Source organism: Hylaeus anthracinus, unplaced genomic scaffold (assembly GCF_026225885.1).
Source record: "Hylaeus anthracinus isolate JK02 unplaced genomic scaffold, UHH_iyHylAnth1.0_haploid 0, whole genome shotgun sequence".
NCBI classification, from domain to species: Eukaryota; Metazoa; Arthropoda; class Insecta; order Hymenoptera; family Colletidae; genus Hylaeus; species Hylaeus anthracinus.
Window position 1 is genome coordinate 21,505,535 of NW_026533254.1, and position 18,492 is coordinate 21,524,026.

At 40.7% G+C, this 18,492-nt stretch overlaps 1 protein-coding gene across 7 annotated transcripts in view; it reads right to left on the bottom strand.

The window, feature by feature from the left end:
• LOC128886200 (pleckstrin homology domain-containing family G member 5-like) overlaps nucleotides 1-18,492 on the bottom strand; it is a 93,172-nt gene that overhangs the window by 63,843 nt on the left and 10,837 nt on the right. For 5 of the 7 annotated variants that reach the window (XM_054140866.1, XM_054140876.1, XM_054140886.1 and 2 more), the window contains 2 exons: nucleotides 17,756-17,846; nucleotides 11,231-11,336 (listed from right to left, as the gene is read on the bottom strand). In XM_054140866.1, the coding sequence (XP_053996841.1) occupies nucleotides 11,231-11,336; nucleotides 17,756-17,846 (197 nt within the window). Of the gene's footprint in view, nucleotides 1-11,230; nucleotides 11,337-17,755; nucleotides 18,006-18,492 lie in introns of those variants that run through there. The other 2 variants (XM_054140905.1, XM_054140915.1) reach the window with 2 other exon arrangements.

The window sequence follows — 18,492 nt, forward strand, 5'->3', positions numbered from 1 at the left end:
GAATTTTTATGTGCACTTTTCGTTCCATTTTACGCTAGTAATTCTATAAAACATTTCCCCTTCGCGTTTCACCCTTTTCCCTCGTGGGTGCCAACTATTTTACGAGTGGAGAAAAATGATTTGGCGCCGACATCGCCAGTTCCACCACTTGGTCACCTCGTTTGTCCGATTTCAACGCACTAGACTTCCCCCCGAGTGCATTCGCGTTGTTTTGTTCCGATAGATCATTACTTGGAGGAAGGAATTAAGACATACGGCTGGAATTCGGGTGCCGAATAATGAATCCGTGCGATGAAAAATGTGGGAAAACGCGTAGGAAAATGTTTACAACGCGGAATGTTTAATGTTAAAAGTGATCAATATTCAAGAAAAGAAATATAAATAATGTATCGAGAAATGAACAAATGTTTACTTTTTGACCTTGTTAACGACTCGTCAAAATATAGAAGCATGTACTGTATACTCCGAACTGGAAGAAACAAAAGGACGTACACACGAAGATCCAGGCAATGCTACCGGACTACTGACCTAGACAATATATTCAGGCAGGCTGGCACGTACCAGTAATTCATGACACGTTTGTATTTAAAGCCACTACAGAAATGTTTGTTTTATTTCATTCTAAAATCCTACTCTACAAACTAGACAAATTTTTAGCAAGTGGTTAAAAACAGAAAGACACTTTTTCCTCGCTACGTTTTTCACTTGATTGAGAATCGTTGTTTTTCCATGGGCCATTGTACCATAAATACCAAAGAAAAGCAAACTTCTACATCGACCTACTCCCTCTTAAATCGTTCGAACTGGTACTCGGAATCTCTAGAATCGTTCAAACGAGTGTGCACCGATGCACCTAATCCTGTAATGTACTTCGATATAACTTCACGATCGGACAAAGGGGAGTTCGGCTCGAAAGGAGACTCGATTTTCCGTGACGGCGGATTCCTACGCGAACGAAATCAAATCGAACCTTACCTTCGACTTTCATCGACGACGCCATCGCAATCGCAGCTGGCCTCCTACATAAAACTCGATCGTGCGACTGCGAAACTTCTCCAAGTAACGACGTCTGGAAAGTCCAGTCGCTGTTTCTTCGTCCTGCGTCGTCAGCAGGCCCTAAGCATCCTGGAAGCCCTTTGCTTCGCTCTCTTTCGTGCGTCGCCTCATGTTTGGACACGTTCGAATCAACCGCCGTCGGTCTTCGCGCCGGAAGCGATCTCGTTCATCTCCAATTCAGAGATATGTCTTCGTTCGGAGGTTTTTGGAGAACTCGATGCTTCGTGTTCACGGTGAACGTTTACTTCGTTTATGTCAATTGCTTCCGTTTTTGGCGATCCTCTGTTTTCTGGGATTTTTCGAGGCCTCTGTCTCCGATTAATTTTTGAGGAATACGGTTTTGAATTTTTTGAAGAATATTAGTCAAAGGGTTGTCTTAAGAATGTATATTCTTTGAATTCATGAAGAGTGTTGATATTTCTAATTTTGAAGGGCCATGAGTGTTTAGAGCTTTTGATGAACTTTGGGTTCTCGAGTTTTTGGAGAACATCAGTGACTTGAATTTTGGACAGCTCAGGTGTTCTAATTATTGTAGCTCGGTTTCAAGAAATTTCGAAGAACGTCGGTTTCATAAATGATAAATAAACATCGATGTTTGGAGTGATCGAAGAACATGGGAAATTCTTCTTCCCCTAAGTGAATCCAATCGAGGATCTTCTGGCGTTCCACCCCTGCCTCTTCTCTTCTAATCTCGCTGGTAATATCGTCCAAGGAACCCTTTCTGTTGCTTTCCGATCCTCGATGCCTGCGGAGAGGGTATCGACGCACAGGTGTTTCAGCCCGTAGCGGAATCGTGGTCGCGCTCGTCCGTCGGCAATCTCGCCGCGTTTCCGTCTTTCTCTCGGGGGCGAGGGCGGCGTCGATCTTACCGGGCTGAGGTCGCGCGTCCTACTGGAGGTAATATCCTTCCTCTGTCGCTTCGAACTCGACTCACCAACCCCCTACCCCTTAGCCAGTGTCGATTCACCCGTGGGGCGGCTCGAAACTGCGTGGACACCGAACGCGCCATCCCTCTCCAGCAGCACGCGCTCTCACCCCCACTATCTTAAGGCGGCTTCTTCTTTCTCCGTGACTACCATCCCTCGTAACCCTTCTTTTTTTCCCACCCTTAAACGATGGAGTGCCGGTGACAAGGACGGGTTTGCGAATTTTTTTTAAACGAATAACGTCGCTGGGATTCTTTTTCAACCATTTCACTGAACGCATTTAGCATTGGGATTTTCTGCGAGTTTTGTTTACAAATGTTTGCACTTCTTTGCGGGTTTTCGAACGATTTACGAAGAACGGAGTCCCGTGTAACCTACGCTTCGGGTCACGCGAGCATTGTGTACTATTTTTTGGAGCGTAAGTAAATTCGTAACGCGCGCGTCGAGAATTTAGTTGCCGACCGATCGAATTATAGAAATATGAAAACTAAAACACGACGTTAAACAAGCAGCGGGAAGCTTTTATGCGCCGCGGAATGGAACGTTCTCACTAAATCACGTTCGCAGAAATATCGGCATTGTTTTTATCTTTACGTTTTCCAAAGCCCGCTGGAACACGAAATATAAATTTAAATGTGCATGGATTTGGATTCAATTAAATATAGATTCGAGCCACGAATGGTTTCGTGAATGCAAGGTAACGTACACAGAAACGTAACCGGTAGGAATAAACAAAATACAAAGGCTTGAACTCTCTATGCCATTTTTTAGCGAATTTTATAAAGAAGCATTAGTGGAGAATAAGCCAAATGGAAGCGCAGGTTTATTGCGTGAATTATATTACCACCATTCGAAAGTCTCTAAAGGACACCAATTCTTTAAAAAAAAATTAGGCAAATAACCTAGTGCTAAGTTAGTAAAAAATGTGTGCAGTCTATGAAATAAAATGCAGCGTATTAATATTTGCTCGTTGGAGAAATACATTAAGCAAATACTCCGACCCTAAAGAAGCAAAAAATGTGCGCAGTTTCAGGCGAGGTTAAGGTTAGCCGATAGGTTAGCCGAGAGAAAAAAATTAATAGATGAGTTTTTAGAAGAGCACATTTATGAATTTGCTAATGGAGCAAGTTCTGAATATTAAAAAACTTCAATTCTGAGTGCCTCGTAACAATTTTGATGCAAAAGGAGAGATTATAAATGATTTAAAAGACTAAAATTTTCATTTGTGAGGTTGAATTTTTAGCTTGGAAATCGTAGTAAGTAGACTGCGGATATTTATGCGTTTTTAACAAATTTAGATCTACAAGGATGTGAACAAATGCGCAAATACATCAAATATAAAAGTAAAACAGACTTTACAGCAGTTGTAAGTCAAAAGCATACTTTAATTTACAGTGAGTGTAAAAAGTATTCGTACACCGATCAATTTCCAAAAAAACTGTGTGAAATTGTAATTTATTAACTTATTTTTTATAAACAATGACATTCTACATATTCTCGGAAATGTCTAAAATAGATAGATTAGAAAAAAAAATAGCTATTTATGTAAGTTGCGAAATTAACAAGAAGAAAACAATTAATCGATAGAAATGTTGAAGCAATGAGTATTCGGACAACTGTTTAAAAGTACTTTACTGGAAATTTTATGTTTTCTAATTCGCACGGTGCAATAAACTAATATGTTCACGTTACAAACTTTGCTGTAAATGGTTCGTCATAAGAATCGTCCAAATACTTATTGCTTCTATACTTTCACCCATCTATCGCATCTTTTTGTTAATTTCACAAATTATATTAACTAGTAAATGTTGTTCAGACTATATCTATCTTAGAGACTTCCAAGAATATGTAAAATATCATTGATTACAAAAAAAAAGAAAATAAGAAACTACAATTTCACACAAAAGTTTTTTGGGAAATTGATCGGTGTACGAATGCATTCTACAGCCACTGTGGATTTTTGTTCTTCATCTATGTATATAACGATTTCAATTTGCATAAACATCCGCAGTCTATTAATAAGTGATGCCATTGCAAATCCTTAACGAAAAAATGAAAAGAAACAAATAAGTTTGAAAATTCGAAAATCGGGAAAGCCAATCTATTACTAAATAAGACTTGAAAATTTTTCGAGAATCTTTAGGGGATGGTTGATCGTTTCGTTGGAGTCTGCGATTCGAGGATTAAAAGCTTCGGGATTCCCGCGGGTTTGCGAAATTTTGGTAAAAGTTTTGACATCCGCGCGGTATAAGCCTTTAAGGTCGCGACCTTGCGAGGCGAGATTGAACCTCCCCTTTCCCCGTTGGTCCCGAAATCGATATCTACATCTACAATGCAAATTAACGATCCGAGCGTTTTCATATTTCACTCATTAAACATCAAGGTCGAAGAAAGTTCATCCCGCGAATCCGTGCCCGAGTGGAGGTAGCTATTTAATCATTTTCCCTCGAAGTTGCTTCTTCCAACTTACTCGGCTGGGAAACTATTCCGTCCCTCGGGCACCAAAAATGTTTTAAACGCGGAACATTTCTGCTCCCGACGAATATTATTTTCACGGGGCATTCTTTAAAGAACGTAAAATATTTTCAGTGGAAACGCTGCATTCCATTCGAACCGTACACCAGGTGTCCAGAGTTACCCCCAATACCTGTTCAAATTATTGAGAGTAGCCGTATTAAACTCGATAATCGTCGATAGTTCGAGCCAAATCGTTTGAATTTGCTCCATTGTACTAACACGTTGACAGCCATACTGATACTATTGAAAATTTGATGAAATATTCATAAAAAGCTTTCGACAATATCGCGTTGTTATACCGCAAAAGTTGTTCAAAAATAATGAATTTGATAACATATTTGAAAATCATCGAAATCGGTGTCGAGCACCCTTTCCTGCATAATTAATTAAATGTATATTGAGTTATTTATTTTTGTAACTTCATCCAAATTCAAGAATTTCCTACTCCCTATTAATCGAAATCGCGAAGAATACGTTCTGATTATTACTTCGGAAGATACCGTAACGATTATTTCGAAAGTGTTACGAGGAAGCAGTGAGCCAGAATTAAAAGGAAACGTAAGTGCATTGCACTGTTCGACATTCCTCCCCGGTTAACGGTAGAAATCAGGGCTGGAAATAAGACCGACCTGTGTAGGAAATAAACAACGCGTTCTACCCCGCGTTCTCACGTGACATCTCATACCAGCGACCACTCAGACCCTCCGTAGCGATCGTACTTTCCTTTTACTGTGAATCCCACTTTTCCACCCTTCATCCCCTCGTCTTTCTCGCTTAAACTGCGCTCGCTGCCGCGCGGTTTCGAGCCACGGTGGAATGGGCCAAGGTGTCACATGGATCGACCCGTTTTAAGGGGGTGGACTCAAGTCTCGACCTGAGATAAGCAAGACTTTTATCCGAATAAAATACAGACAGCATTTTATTCGTCTTCTGTCCAATCAAAATCAGAATTTTTATTGAAAACTGGAACAACAGTTTTATATATCTTACTACAAATCGTTATCGTCGCCTTCAAAATAGGCTCCTTTTGAGCCAATACAAGCATGCCAACGGTTGATCCAATTTTTGTATACACTTCTTATGGGCCTCGACCGGGATGGCCTTTAGTTCCTTCAGCGAATTTCTTTTCATGGCCTCAATCGACCCATAGCGTGTTTCTCGAAGCGGATATTTGAGTTTCGAAAACAGAGAAAAGTCACAGAGAGCTAAATCTAGCGAGTACGGTGGCTGAGCAATGACTTTTGTTTCGTGTTTGGCTAAAAATTTAGTCTTTAGAAAATTCAGATCTTTCGGTACAAGTCTGGCGGCAACGCGCTACATACCCAAAACATCAACCACAATGTGTTGAGTCGACCTATAAAATATCTTGAGAGCTTCTGCTATCTGTCTAATGCCAACCCGATGATTTCCAAGTACGATTTGCTTCGCTTTTTCGATATTATCGTCATTAACAGAGGCGGATGAACGACTCACACGAGGCAAGTTTTCTACGACTTCGCGACCCTCACTGAATGTTTTATGCCACTCAAATACTTGATTTCTCGATAGAGCACACTCCCCATAACACTTCTGTAACATTTTCAAAGACTGCGTAGCCGTAATTCCGTTGGAAACACGAAATTTCAAGCAAACTCCTTTCTTCCATTTTTTTTCCACAGCAAAAATCACCAGACAAACTTTTTGCATCGTAAACAAATGGCTACCAAACTCACAAAAATGAACGTATTCCGCGCGCACTTCACACGAATGTCAAAGAAGGTTATACCAAACTAGAAAAAAAATATTTTACCGATTCAGTTTACGCGCGCGATTTAAATGGACCAGTCCGGGTCAAATTTGATCAGATGGTATATTTCAGGCTAAATGAATCGAGTGAGAACGAGAGCTAAGATGGCGAGCATACGAATTAGTGGCGCTAAAGGGAAATACAGTGGCACCTCCCTGTGGTGCATTTTACGTGGTTTATCCGTGGCGCCACATGAATTGTCGCCGTGTTGACGCTGGTCATCGGTGACCCCCACGGCAGTCAACGTGTTAATTGGTAAAAATCAGGCTCGCAAGGGTCAAGTCGAAACCTTACCTCCTACCATTATATTCCGTCCAATACAAAGCAGATTATGCAGACTACGTAGAACACGTTATTCGAAGAATATGTTCGATTCGCGATACCTTAACATGCGGAACGCAGAGATACATTTTCCTCGAAATGCTATCCGCTGAATTTGAATATCAGAGGCGCTTGAAAACGTCTCCCTTGAACTATAATTGATAAAGGAAGGACGGTGAAAACGGCAGAAAACTCCTTCTCAAGTCAGAATACATTGAAGTAATATTTTATCGTTTCGTGGTACTTTCTCGAGCAGACGATGCGACCCAGATCGATATCCGCCGCGTCTAGATGTAAGTTTGATAAAATAGTGTAAATAACTGCGCGGCACGATCGGGCGTGACCGAGCAGAACTTTCAAAGTGAACAACTCGAGCCAACCATAATCGCGCGTCACGCGAAAATCTCCCGTGACGATTCGTCGCGTTTCCAGTTACACGTCCGATTCGAACCATCGCGATACATCGAATGATTTCGAAATGTTCGATAGAAAAAAAAAAAAAAAAGAGTTGTTTATCTAAACTCCTTCAACGTTATTCTCCCCCGGGCTGTGTAGGTACTCCGAGTTCGAAACTTATTTCATTAAAGTGTAAATAACAACATAGTTCAACTTCCACCGGTCATCGGTTCGCGTTTGCGATAACCTCATAATTTTTAATTAAAAAGTTGCGTGATTTAACAAGGATCAGCTGTGCGTTAACAACTTTTAAACGAAGGAAGATTGATACCTCGTTACTCTTGCACTTAAAAAATTCCCTTTCGATCGCGAATATTCGGAATTTATTTAAAAAAAAAAAAAAAAAAAAAGGAATATCCTTTCAACTCTGATTCGCACTATTCGTTGGATTAGTTCCGAACAGGTGCGGAGGCATTCGTCCAGATTAAAAATTCCGCGCGTCGAGGGGGTGATTTCCACCGGTGGTGAAAATCGGTGTTTCGTCGTTCGCGGACAGTTAGCCGTCCACAAAACACTACATCGAGCGGCGTGGCGCGTTTGCCGATAGGGGGGTAGTTCGATCACTTCGAACGGGGCCGCGCGATAAGCAGCACGGTACGGTGCACAGATTGAATCGCGTTGAGAAATAAAATCGTTGGAACGAAACAGACCAAGAGAGCCGAGAAGAAAAAAAAACAGACACACAAAGCGCGGAGGGACGAAGGGAAAGACCGGTAGAGCCGGGAACAAAAGAGAGAAATCGCCCGGACGATATACTCGGGACCGAATGAAACTGTGGAGAGCTGTTGTCAGAAACTGGCGAGCGAGAAGCGTTAGGTGAAACGGAGATGAGAGTTTCCCATTAAGGGGTCTTCTGGTTTGGATCGCGAAAACGAGGTACTTCGTTGGGAATTTTTGTCTCGAATACTGTTGATGACGACTTCTTCGAATCTTGGACCATTGTTTACCCATATTTCAGGAAGATGTATTCTTTTTCCCGTGAAAAAATATCGATTTGTCGAAGGAACACGGTCCATCATCGATAAGTGCCGCAGTACTAGAAATAGACCATCTTCGATATTTCTTTTAACAAAACCTACACGGTGGGTTGAAATGAAACTTTTTTTTTCTGATTCGTGCACTTATAAAGGAAGCACATGAATTTTTCTGCGCAATACATTCCGATAATACACAGTAAAAAAAAATCATTCGACCATGAATGTCCTTGGAACATTTGCGGACGTGTTTGTAGGCTTTAAAATAATGTCATTAAAAAATGAATCGATTTTCGCGGGTCATCGAATGAGAGCATCCCCTTAAAGGAGAACGGCCATTAATTTCTCCATCGATCCGACGCGTTTCCATTGTCCAGCGGGCGAGCCTCGTTCCCCCGAAAAAAAGGAGAGGAATCGACGCTCGAACGCCTCTTTGCAATGCAAGCTGTTTCCGCGCGACCGTGTTTCCTGTTCGACGGATTGATAATGATCCGCCGTCGGGGCGTATTTACGCTGTCGAGTGTCATTCGTAGCGCGGAAAAATCGACACGATTTCCAGCGGATTTGTCGACTCGGTGTGTGGGTGGAATTTGAGGGCGACGAGCACGAAACAACGAGCCTGTGTTTCTCCTAGCTGGATGCTAAAGGCTTTGCCGGTTAATTCGTAGTAACCCGTTCGTGTTCGCGATACCGTTCGAAAATACGGGACTTTTTGGACGAGGGAAAAAGGGATCGAAGAATCGCGAGCGTGGGATGTGTGTGTGCGGTCGTCGGAACGGATGAAATGTGTCCGGCTAACGTTCAGCGAATGAATCCTGTGGGGAGCGTTTACGACTGGGTCATTCCACTCGAAACTTGGACGCGTTGCAGTCTTTGGGGACGGTTTAAACGTGTCTCGAAGAATTTCTCGGAATTTTGAAAGTTATCGACCGTATAGGCATTTGAGAGATAGTGCTATGTATATAATAATAATAATAATAATAATAATAATAATAATAATAATGAATTACAACTGTCGAATGGAATTATTTAATTATACTTGCAGAATATAATTTTTTAAATATTTAACACTAGAGCATCGAAGCGAAAATGTGTTGGTTTGCACCATTTCATAGTATATCGATACAGGATTCCATAATATAAAATGAGTACCCATTAAGGTAGCTCGGAAATCTCTTTCAGGCTGCATCGGTAAAGAAAATATTGCCACCCATATTACCCTACTCCTCTAGATCATAAAAAAAGTTAGTATCTCATTTCACATGTGCTGGAGTCGTATAACACAGGCAGAGATGGAAGACATGCGTATTCAAGTTTGCATAAAAAGACGAGGAGTAGAGTATCACGGCAGCTGAAGGTTATAGTGGGCGTGGCCATGCTTTATGGTGGGCGTAGCCAAAAGCTATGGTGGGGGCTCGTTTCGCATCGACCTTCAGCGGCCAAACGAGTTCGTTCCAACTTCCCATATCTCTATTCCTGTCACAATACACTTTACACGAAACCCACCGCCTTCGAACTCTATTCCCAATGGATCATTTCTCCGAAAGCTTTACAATTATTACAACCCCGAACATACGCGAAAGAACCGTCACCAAGGAGGTCCCGTCCTTTCTCTGTCGCGAAAATAAATCAGCAAAAGAGCGTCGTGAAAACCCACGGTAGTAGCACGCCTTTAAATATGTTTTACGACGATTCGACGAGCCGAGGAACCTCAAAAGAAGTTCGACCCCGATGCAAAGACGTTCCCGCTTTCACGATGTCCCGTTTTTTCTCCTCTTTTGCGAGGTACACCCACGCCCCGGGCACAATTACCGGGAGTAATAAGCAGCCAGCGACGATTCGAGATCGCTTAATAAAGGGTGGCCGCGCGAAAAGGACGTGTCTTTGGCTCGGGCTCAAAGGGGTGAACGCAGTCGATGTCCGTCGACGGGCTCCTTTTTGCAGTCTGCCCACACAAAAACGCGGATTGTCCGCGACGAGAACGGACTCCGTCAGTCAAAGGATTCAGAACACCTTGATTTTTCCCGTTTCCGCAAAAGTCGCCCTTAACAACCTCTCTTCGCCACCTTTCAGAAGGTCGTTCTTCAACGCGGGGAAACGACAAAGGAGTGCTCTGAATATGAATTATGGCTTAGGTAACCTTGAGTGAGGGGAGCACAATACTTTTACAAGGAACTTCGTGTAAGTAGATTGGCGAGGAATATTTTTCAATTAACGTTTCTGTAACGTTTTCACGCGATCAATTCGAACGAGTAAACGAGGCGATTACAGACGGTGTTCGTTATTTAAGGGTACGTCCAGACTCGAGACGAGTTCCCTTAAGCCTCGTTCGTACTTAAACACATGGAAAAATAGAGATCTTTCGTTCGAGAAAAGAAAAGCACATTTACTCGTTACAGGAGCTTCTATAAAAGAGTCTAGATTCAATTTGAGTCGTGCAAAACCACATTCCCACTTGTGAACATCATTTCCAATTGCTGAAACGTCCGAATTAATTATATTGTTTGTATGTAGTTGGACAGTCCATTTTGGAGAACAGAAAGACTGAATTTCGAATGTGTATGTTCTAGGAGTGGCAGTGTGGCTTTACGTAGCTCAACAGAGAGTTCATGTTTGTGAAAACGTACCTTAATGAAGTCGCAAAGCTTGTGTACCTGTTTACTTCGTTACTGGAAACTTTATGTACTGTCAACTACGTGACCCTAATTGATCATTCTATGTAAAGTGTTGTGATTTAGCATTACGTTGAAGCAACGCAAACGTTACGTCCGACTTCGATCATAAAAACTAGGTTTAGGGAACCTAGTTTAAGTTCATGCAGTAGTGCAAATAATAAAAATATATTATTCTAAATTTAAGAATATATATTTTTCACAAATTTTCGATTCAGTGTCTGGATCTAAAAAAAAGAGAGATAACAACCAACTACTTCTTCGTGTATTTAAACTCAGATTTAAACTAATAATTATTCAGTAAAATAATTATTTGAGTGGAAATTCATTAAAATCGTGGTGAACTCTGCCTTCAAGCAGAGTGTCTGAACAAAGTTACTTCGTCCCTATAATTATTCGCACCAGCGTAATTTGTAATCACGAAGTTCGTCGTTTATGGGTGTACAATGAGAATAACCGAGTACAACGAGGCAAGCGCCGGCGAAAACGCCGAACTAATTAAACTGTTTGCCAAACACTTACCGAGCGATGCTTCGTGGTGAGTTGTCCGACATGCAGTAGAGACAAATTTCGGACAGCAGCTTTCAGGTTTCTCCATTCGTACCTGACCTGTTGCTCCCTTTCACGGCTGAAACAAAAAAGTCGCCTGGTTAAATATAAACTCTCCGACAGAGGCTCGATAAATACGGGGGTAAAAAGACAAAGTGAACTGGCGCATCAGACACCGGAAATTAATCCACATTCGCTTTTGTCCTAACCTTTCCAGCATCCTGTCGAACGTGTCCCCATTTTGTACCGAAATTTATTTGTTTGACGATTAGCAGCAAAATATAATTTTGGAAGTTGACAATTTTTTTGCAAAAGATAACTTAGAGGAAAAGAATTCTGAAACATTTTCCTCCACCAAAGTGCTGAAATCTCATCTAGAGAATTTGGAAAATATAGAAAATAATTAGATAGTAATAATCTTAATAACTTTTTGTCTGACTTATTTTCTGTACATCTGGTAGATGAAATTCTAGCGGTGGAAAATATTTCAGAATTCTTTTGCTGCGCCACGAGAGTCCGATATATGCTCTTCTCATTTCTCGTCTAACGAACGAAAGGCTCGTCCGTTAGATTTAAAAACCGAACGTACGAATTCTTGCACAAAGCTGCGGGTAGGAACAAATTTTAAGAGAAAGGAGAAAAAAGGAAGTAGCAAGAAAATTCAATTGCCAAAGAGCCATTGCACACGCGGAGTGTTTTTTCCCGTATCGCGTTAATTAAGCCTCGGGAAGAATTTTTGGCTCCTTCGTTAAGAATTTGTTTGGCAATTTATCATGTACACGATGCCGTGATTTATCGTCGCGACGATCGATAAAGCATTTTCATTTTTAAAATCGTTCGTTACAATATTACATGTAATGAATGATGGCAGATAAATTGAAAATGAAATGATTTTCGATATTGTTACGCCCACGCTGATGAACTTCGTAGATGATTAATAACCGACCAGTAAATTCCATCGAATATTCGCGTATATTGAAATTAGAGTATAATTAATCCGATCAACTCTAGTCCCGTTGACAAAATTTCTAAACGAGTGAACTTCGTTTAATGCTTCGTATATATCTGTTTATCGTTGATAATTGTGATAATTGTTTATTTACTCTGTAGTTCAACAATCATAATTTGACATATATTTGTGTTTCTAAAGTATTGTATATTTTATTCATCTTGAAATTAAACACTGTTAACGTGATTCGTATTATTCTTTAAGTAACATTGAGAACATGTAAATCGAATCAAACTGAATTAAATCAAATCGAATCAAAACTTAAGCTCGGTCGCTCCCGTCTACCAATTCCAATTAATTTTTTACGTAGAAACTCGCACCGATCGAAGTAAAATAAACAGGAACGAAACTGCGCCATCCCCGATTCGCGTGATTAATCTCGATTCGTGTAAAAAATGTATTACTACCAGATTGACGAAAAAATTGTATAAATGGAAACGATCAGAATATTCTACGCGGTGAAATAAATATTTCAAAAGATAAATCTACGCGATTCAATTCGTTCTGACTAAAATAGCAGGTGAATTTTTGTTCAGAATTTTGTTAAGAAACCACATGTCGCAGAGGAATCGTTTTGCCGCCAAAGATCGTCAAAGTTTCGACCAATGGGAGCGCGCGGAGTTCTGGAGGTCAAGCGCTCCTCCTACTTTCTCTTGTCATTACGTGTGACTAAAGTAGGGGGTATGACGCTTGCAACGCCAAGGTTGCTTGTACCATCGCCTAATCGCTATTTCATTACCCGCGGTTTTCAATGTATCTCTCGTGGGCAATAATTTTCGCGATAACAAACTATCTACCAGAAATTTACATCGCGACATTGAACGTCATATACGTCGCCAATTATTTACTTTGAAACAAACATATAATTTACTATATTACTTTATACTACTATACTATATAATTTACTATACAATTACTATAATGTAAATATCAGAATTAAAAAGTGTATGAACAGCTACGGATGATAAATTTTTCTATTTCCACCGTACAGCTATGTGCTATGAACTTCGCACCCGACTTTTCAAAAATTAGTTTTTTTTTTTATAGAAAAAAAGATAGCATTTCGTTTGTACCTGATTGTACCTCCAATAGTTTCGTTTGTACCTCGACTGTTTAATAATTAAAAAAAATTCAAGAAATGGTCAACACCCGACATCGAGATTTTTGAAATCGGTTTTTCACGATTCTTTAGAATCGTTTGTACCCGCCGGGAACGTCTTTCTTTTCGTTTGTACCTCAAGTGAAGTTCGTTAATTTTCAACTATTGAGGTACAAACGAAAAGAAAGACGTTTCCGGCGGGTACAAACGATTACTAAAGAATCGTGAAAAAACAGATTTTAAAAATCTTCAAAATTAACGAACTTCGCTCTTACGCGGATCAACAATTGCTATAAAATTTAAACTATTGAGGTACAAACGAAACGAAAAGCGGTACAAACGAGTACGACTCTAAAGAATCGGGAAAAACCAATTTCAAAAATCTCGATGTCGGGTGCTGACTATTTCTTGAATTTTTTTTAATTATCAATTGGTCGAGGTACAAACGAAACTATTGGAGGTACAATCAGGTACAAACGAAATGTTATCGTTCTCTATAAAAAAAAAATTAATTCTTGAAAAGTTGGGTGCCAAGTTCACATAGCTCCACCGTACGTGGGTTTCAAGTTTCCAGTTCAGCAATGTAACTTTTGCTCCAGCTTGTGTGGAGCTTCGAGGAAATAATCTGAGGATAGCTCGTATTTAAACTCTTCTCAGTGTTTTAATCTCGCCAGGAGATAAATACCGCTGGGACGAGCGTAGGGGCCATCGAGAAAAAGGATTTTGCGAAAACAATTCGTGCCCCGTTGGTTCCGCGGCTTTTGTTCAGTCTTTTCGCTCGTCGATGTGTTAGGCGAGTATTGAAGGAACGCGTTAAGAATCGCGCACGTATTCCTTCCGTTTCGACATAACGACTCCGCCACTGATTAAAACCTCTTTTCCTAGCTTTCGAGTATTCGCTATAGACCTTCAGCCATACGTGTTTGTACGTCCTCGCGGGCATGTGCACGTTCGCGGGAGGGTGTATGTGTTCCTCTGTGCGCTGACCTGCGTAGGCATTACCGAGATTGGGTGGGAGGAAACTGTTCCTTCCGTTTGCTCATCCTTCTGAATCCTTTCAAGGAAAATTAACTATAGATAGATCTTACGTATGCCAACTGTAGTTCTCAGTCGGACTCGTGTCGTTGCACGGTTTATTAAAATAGAACGAAAGGAAATTGAAAGCCGCCCTTCGGTTTTATGAAGAGACTCCGGACTGAGACTTCGATCGGTGCTCCCTTTAAAAATACTTCAACGGAAAGTACCGACGCTATCTCTGTCTAAACATTTAAATCAACGTGCTGGATCCTCTGCGTTTAGTGCACTCCAAAAGTTAAGGTTGTGTTGGACAATTAATTAAAGTGATACGAAATTCTGGGAGGCAGAATTCAGACCCATTGCAGATCTATATAATAGGTTAGGTCTGGATTGAGATTGATATGCATTTGTTTAGACTGATGCAAAACTCTGTATAGTAGGATACAAACCTACCCCAAACCAACATTTTAAGTTAGGTCTAGATTAGGTAAGTATGCCTTTATGAAAAGTATCTACACAAGTACCACATTAATGCAATCTACATCCCATTGTAAACAAAATTTCCTTCTACGACTTGTATGAACAAACAACGAACACCCCACCCGATCCTGCCCACCCCCTCTTATCTTCAGCGAGTCGTATTTACCGTTCCAGTCCGGTTTAAGCGCGGGAAAAAGATTTCAACGGGCACTTTTCGTTTTTATCCACGGTAAAAAGAATAACCGGAATTGCTCAGGGCTAGCGCCGGCTTAGGGGTACTTCTCGGGATTGTTAGCAACTGGGTCGAACCAATTACGTACGTGGCACGTAAACTTACGCTTTTGTAGTACAAGGCGATTCAAAGTGGTAACGAACGGCTCCTTCGTTCGTGGGCGTGGTGGCCAAGAGGTGGGGGGGGGGGGAAGCCCCCCATGCATCCTGGAACAAAACTTGGAAGAAAAGGCGCGAAGAGTACAACTGACGCAGCCAAGGGAATGCATCAGAAGCTTGTTAGGGTTGTTTTCCAAGAACCGTTCCGGCGGAAGCTTTTAAAGTTCCCCGCGATGAAACAATCTCCCTGTATTCAATTTCGCTGTATTCGTCGAGAGGAGGGGGAGATCCTTTTAATAAGATCTAGACGTCCCTATTTCGATTGTCGCCTTCTTTAACCGTCTACGTGCGAGTGGAGTCTCCGTAACTGGAGCCGCCATACTATTTCATCCCTTGGCACTATGAGGTCATCTCTAGGGTGATTGAGCTATCTGTTTCATTCAATAATCCTCAAGTCATCTCTAACGTGACACCTCGTGTAGGTGGGAAAATAAATCAATGGTAGTTTTATTTAAAAATTGCTTCGGTCGTATGTGCGTGTATACAGGGTGTCTACGTATAAGTTCGGACATACGGAGGGTATCAATTCTAAAACAAATTTCCAACAAAAAATTACTCTTAGACATTTTCTTTGTGCCGCCTTATTCTCGAGAATTTTCACTTTTAATATTTTTTCTGTGTTTTCGACTTGACACTCATTAAACGGTCAAAACTCCACCTAATTACAGTGCAAACTTAAAACTAAGTATATCATTCGAAAGAGCGTTAAATTTCCCAACTCCCTGATGCCAAACTAAAATTTATTACGTAGATTTAACGCGTGAAAAATTAGATCAAACTTGACATTGTGACAATTTTTAAAAATTTGACTTTTTCTGTATTCGTCTTTCGGTTTCAAAGACATAGTTGTTTGGCGGGCATTCTTCGGGAAAAACTTCTTCGAAGTCTCAGCTTTTGAATGGTATTGTCAAAAAAAATTGTACGCTGGTATTTTAGGGAGAAAATGACGATTTCTCCGTATGTCCGAACTTATAAGTAGACACCCTGTATAAAAGTTTGGTACTATACACTTCTCATAATATTAATCAGTAACATGATGGTGTATACTGAAATAATAATATGAGTATACCTGATCAAACTGGACATATAATTGACCTCTCCAAATTGTAAGAAATGTTTATTATATTTCCCCGATTACTTGAAATCCAATCAGCTCTCGCGTTAAACGCATTTTTAAAAAATCGATGAAGCGCTTCGCGAGTTCTTAAATTTATTGATTTATTTATGCAAAATGCTCGAGACTCGTTAAAAGTTTGAAGACCAATCGAGGTTCCAGAGTCCAACCGAGACTAGGAAGAATTCTTAACGAATAATGATCGAAGCAGTTTGAAACTCCACAGTTTTGAAAGTTTCGAACCTTTTTTGAGACAGAGCTCCGATAAACAACGGATTAAGAATCACAGTGATGTACGTGAGATCATAGCTCAATATTTTCATAACAGTGTGATCCTCAACCCCTCGAATACACTATGCTTCTAAACTTTCTACCCTTAGCGATGATTTCACTCACGCGTGTACTTCTCCACAACTTCCACGTTAATTGGTCAAGTGACCTTGAACGACCTCGTTCAATTGTTTCTGTCCTTTCTAAAGTTACAGTGCTACGCAAGAAAAACTCAAGTTCGCATTCCGAGGAAATGGAACCACTCAAATTACGACCGAAACAAAGAACTAAATTAGGTCTCGTGGTTTGTGAAGGAACGTCTGCTCGAAACTAAAAAAAAAAAAAAAAAACATTAAATTGGACGTACAAGCACGACTGGTCGAGACCAAATCGTCTTCAAGGGGTAAGAGGGGTAATTGAAATCTCTTTTCAAGTCGAGTATCGATCAACGCGAGGTCGACACAAAACCGTTCCCTTTTTTCGTTGTAGAAAGCGTCTTTCCTGGAATTAATGGTTTCGGTAAGACTGCGCCCTTCCGTATTTTACCACTGATGCATGTGCAAAACCTCTGGCGTAGCTGTGCGAACAACGTCGAAACACGAGTTACGAGACACCCGTTCTCGGGCCTGTAAATTAACCCGTTCGAAGGCGCAATTTGCTTCGTTTTCTTGAGACAAAAGGAATCTCGAAGCTCAATGCGTCAGAGAACGAACTTTAATTAACTACAACTTGTTGATAACAAAATCCACTCCAAGATGGACAATAGTTTTCGTGTGGGTCGAAAGTAACGGGAGGAAAATGGCTTTCGGCGACCTAGCACGAAACACCCGGTTATTACCAACTGATTCTACCCCGGATACAGGGAAAGCTTAGGATGAGGGCAACTCAGCTCGAAATAAAAAAGCTAGTAATTATGCTACGAAAATTTCCTGATATTATTTTGCGATTTATCGAATTTCTCACTTTTCGTAATCAAGGCTACTTCCAAATAAACTACATAATAAATTGTTCGAATTAACGCGTTACGAAATCATTTTGCTAATCCCACAATTTTATTATTATATATGTCGCCTGAATAATTGAGGCGAATTAATGGAATAAATGTTGCTCGTTACTCACAGCGATTTGAGTTCGTCGGTGTAATCATCTGTAGTGGTGATGGTGAGAACAGGAAGGCTGCTACTCGCCTGGCCGGGCGGTGTACTAAAATCTGAAAACGGGAACGTAGAACACGCCATGATGGACACTTTTCACTTCACTTTGCCACTAAAAGAGTCCACACTTGATCAAAATTACTGGTAGAAATATTAACGAAACGGAAATATCGTTAGAGGTTCTCAGGTAGAAGCTACGAAAACAATGACACGCACGCGCTACATCGTAAGGGTAAGTGGTTCACTCGCGCTACCCCTTCTCTTTAAACGCGTTCACGGTTGCGCGATTAGGTTGCGCGATCTGGGTGCGCAATAGCATTACGCCGCCGATCGCACGGCGAGACGTATATTAAACTAGCGTAGCCATTTCAAAAAGGCCAATGCCAAATTAACACGATATTTTTTTGCTATTTATTTGCTAATTATTTGCCAAAGAATTAATTTTTTTGCTCCAGTCGTTTTCGAGAAACAATGGCTATGTTAGCGTAATACTAAGCTAGCGTAGCCACTTATTGTATCTCTCTACCTAACAGGGATATCAATTTTATTCTTGCGGCATATTTATTTATATGACCGCGCTAGGACAGCGTTAATCTAGCATAGCCTAAAGGATGTACAATGCTGATTGTAGGTACGTACAGAAAAAAGAATGAAAGATTTGATTAAGAGCAAATAAATAGCAAAAAATATGCTGCAAGAATG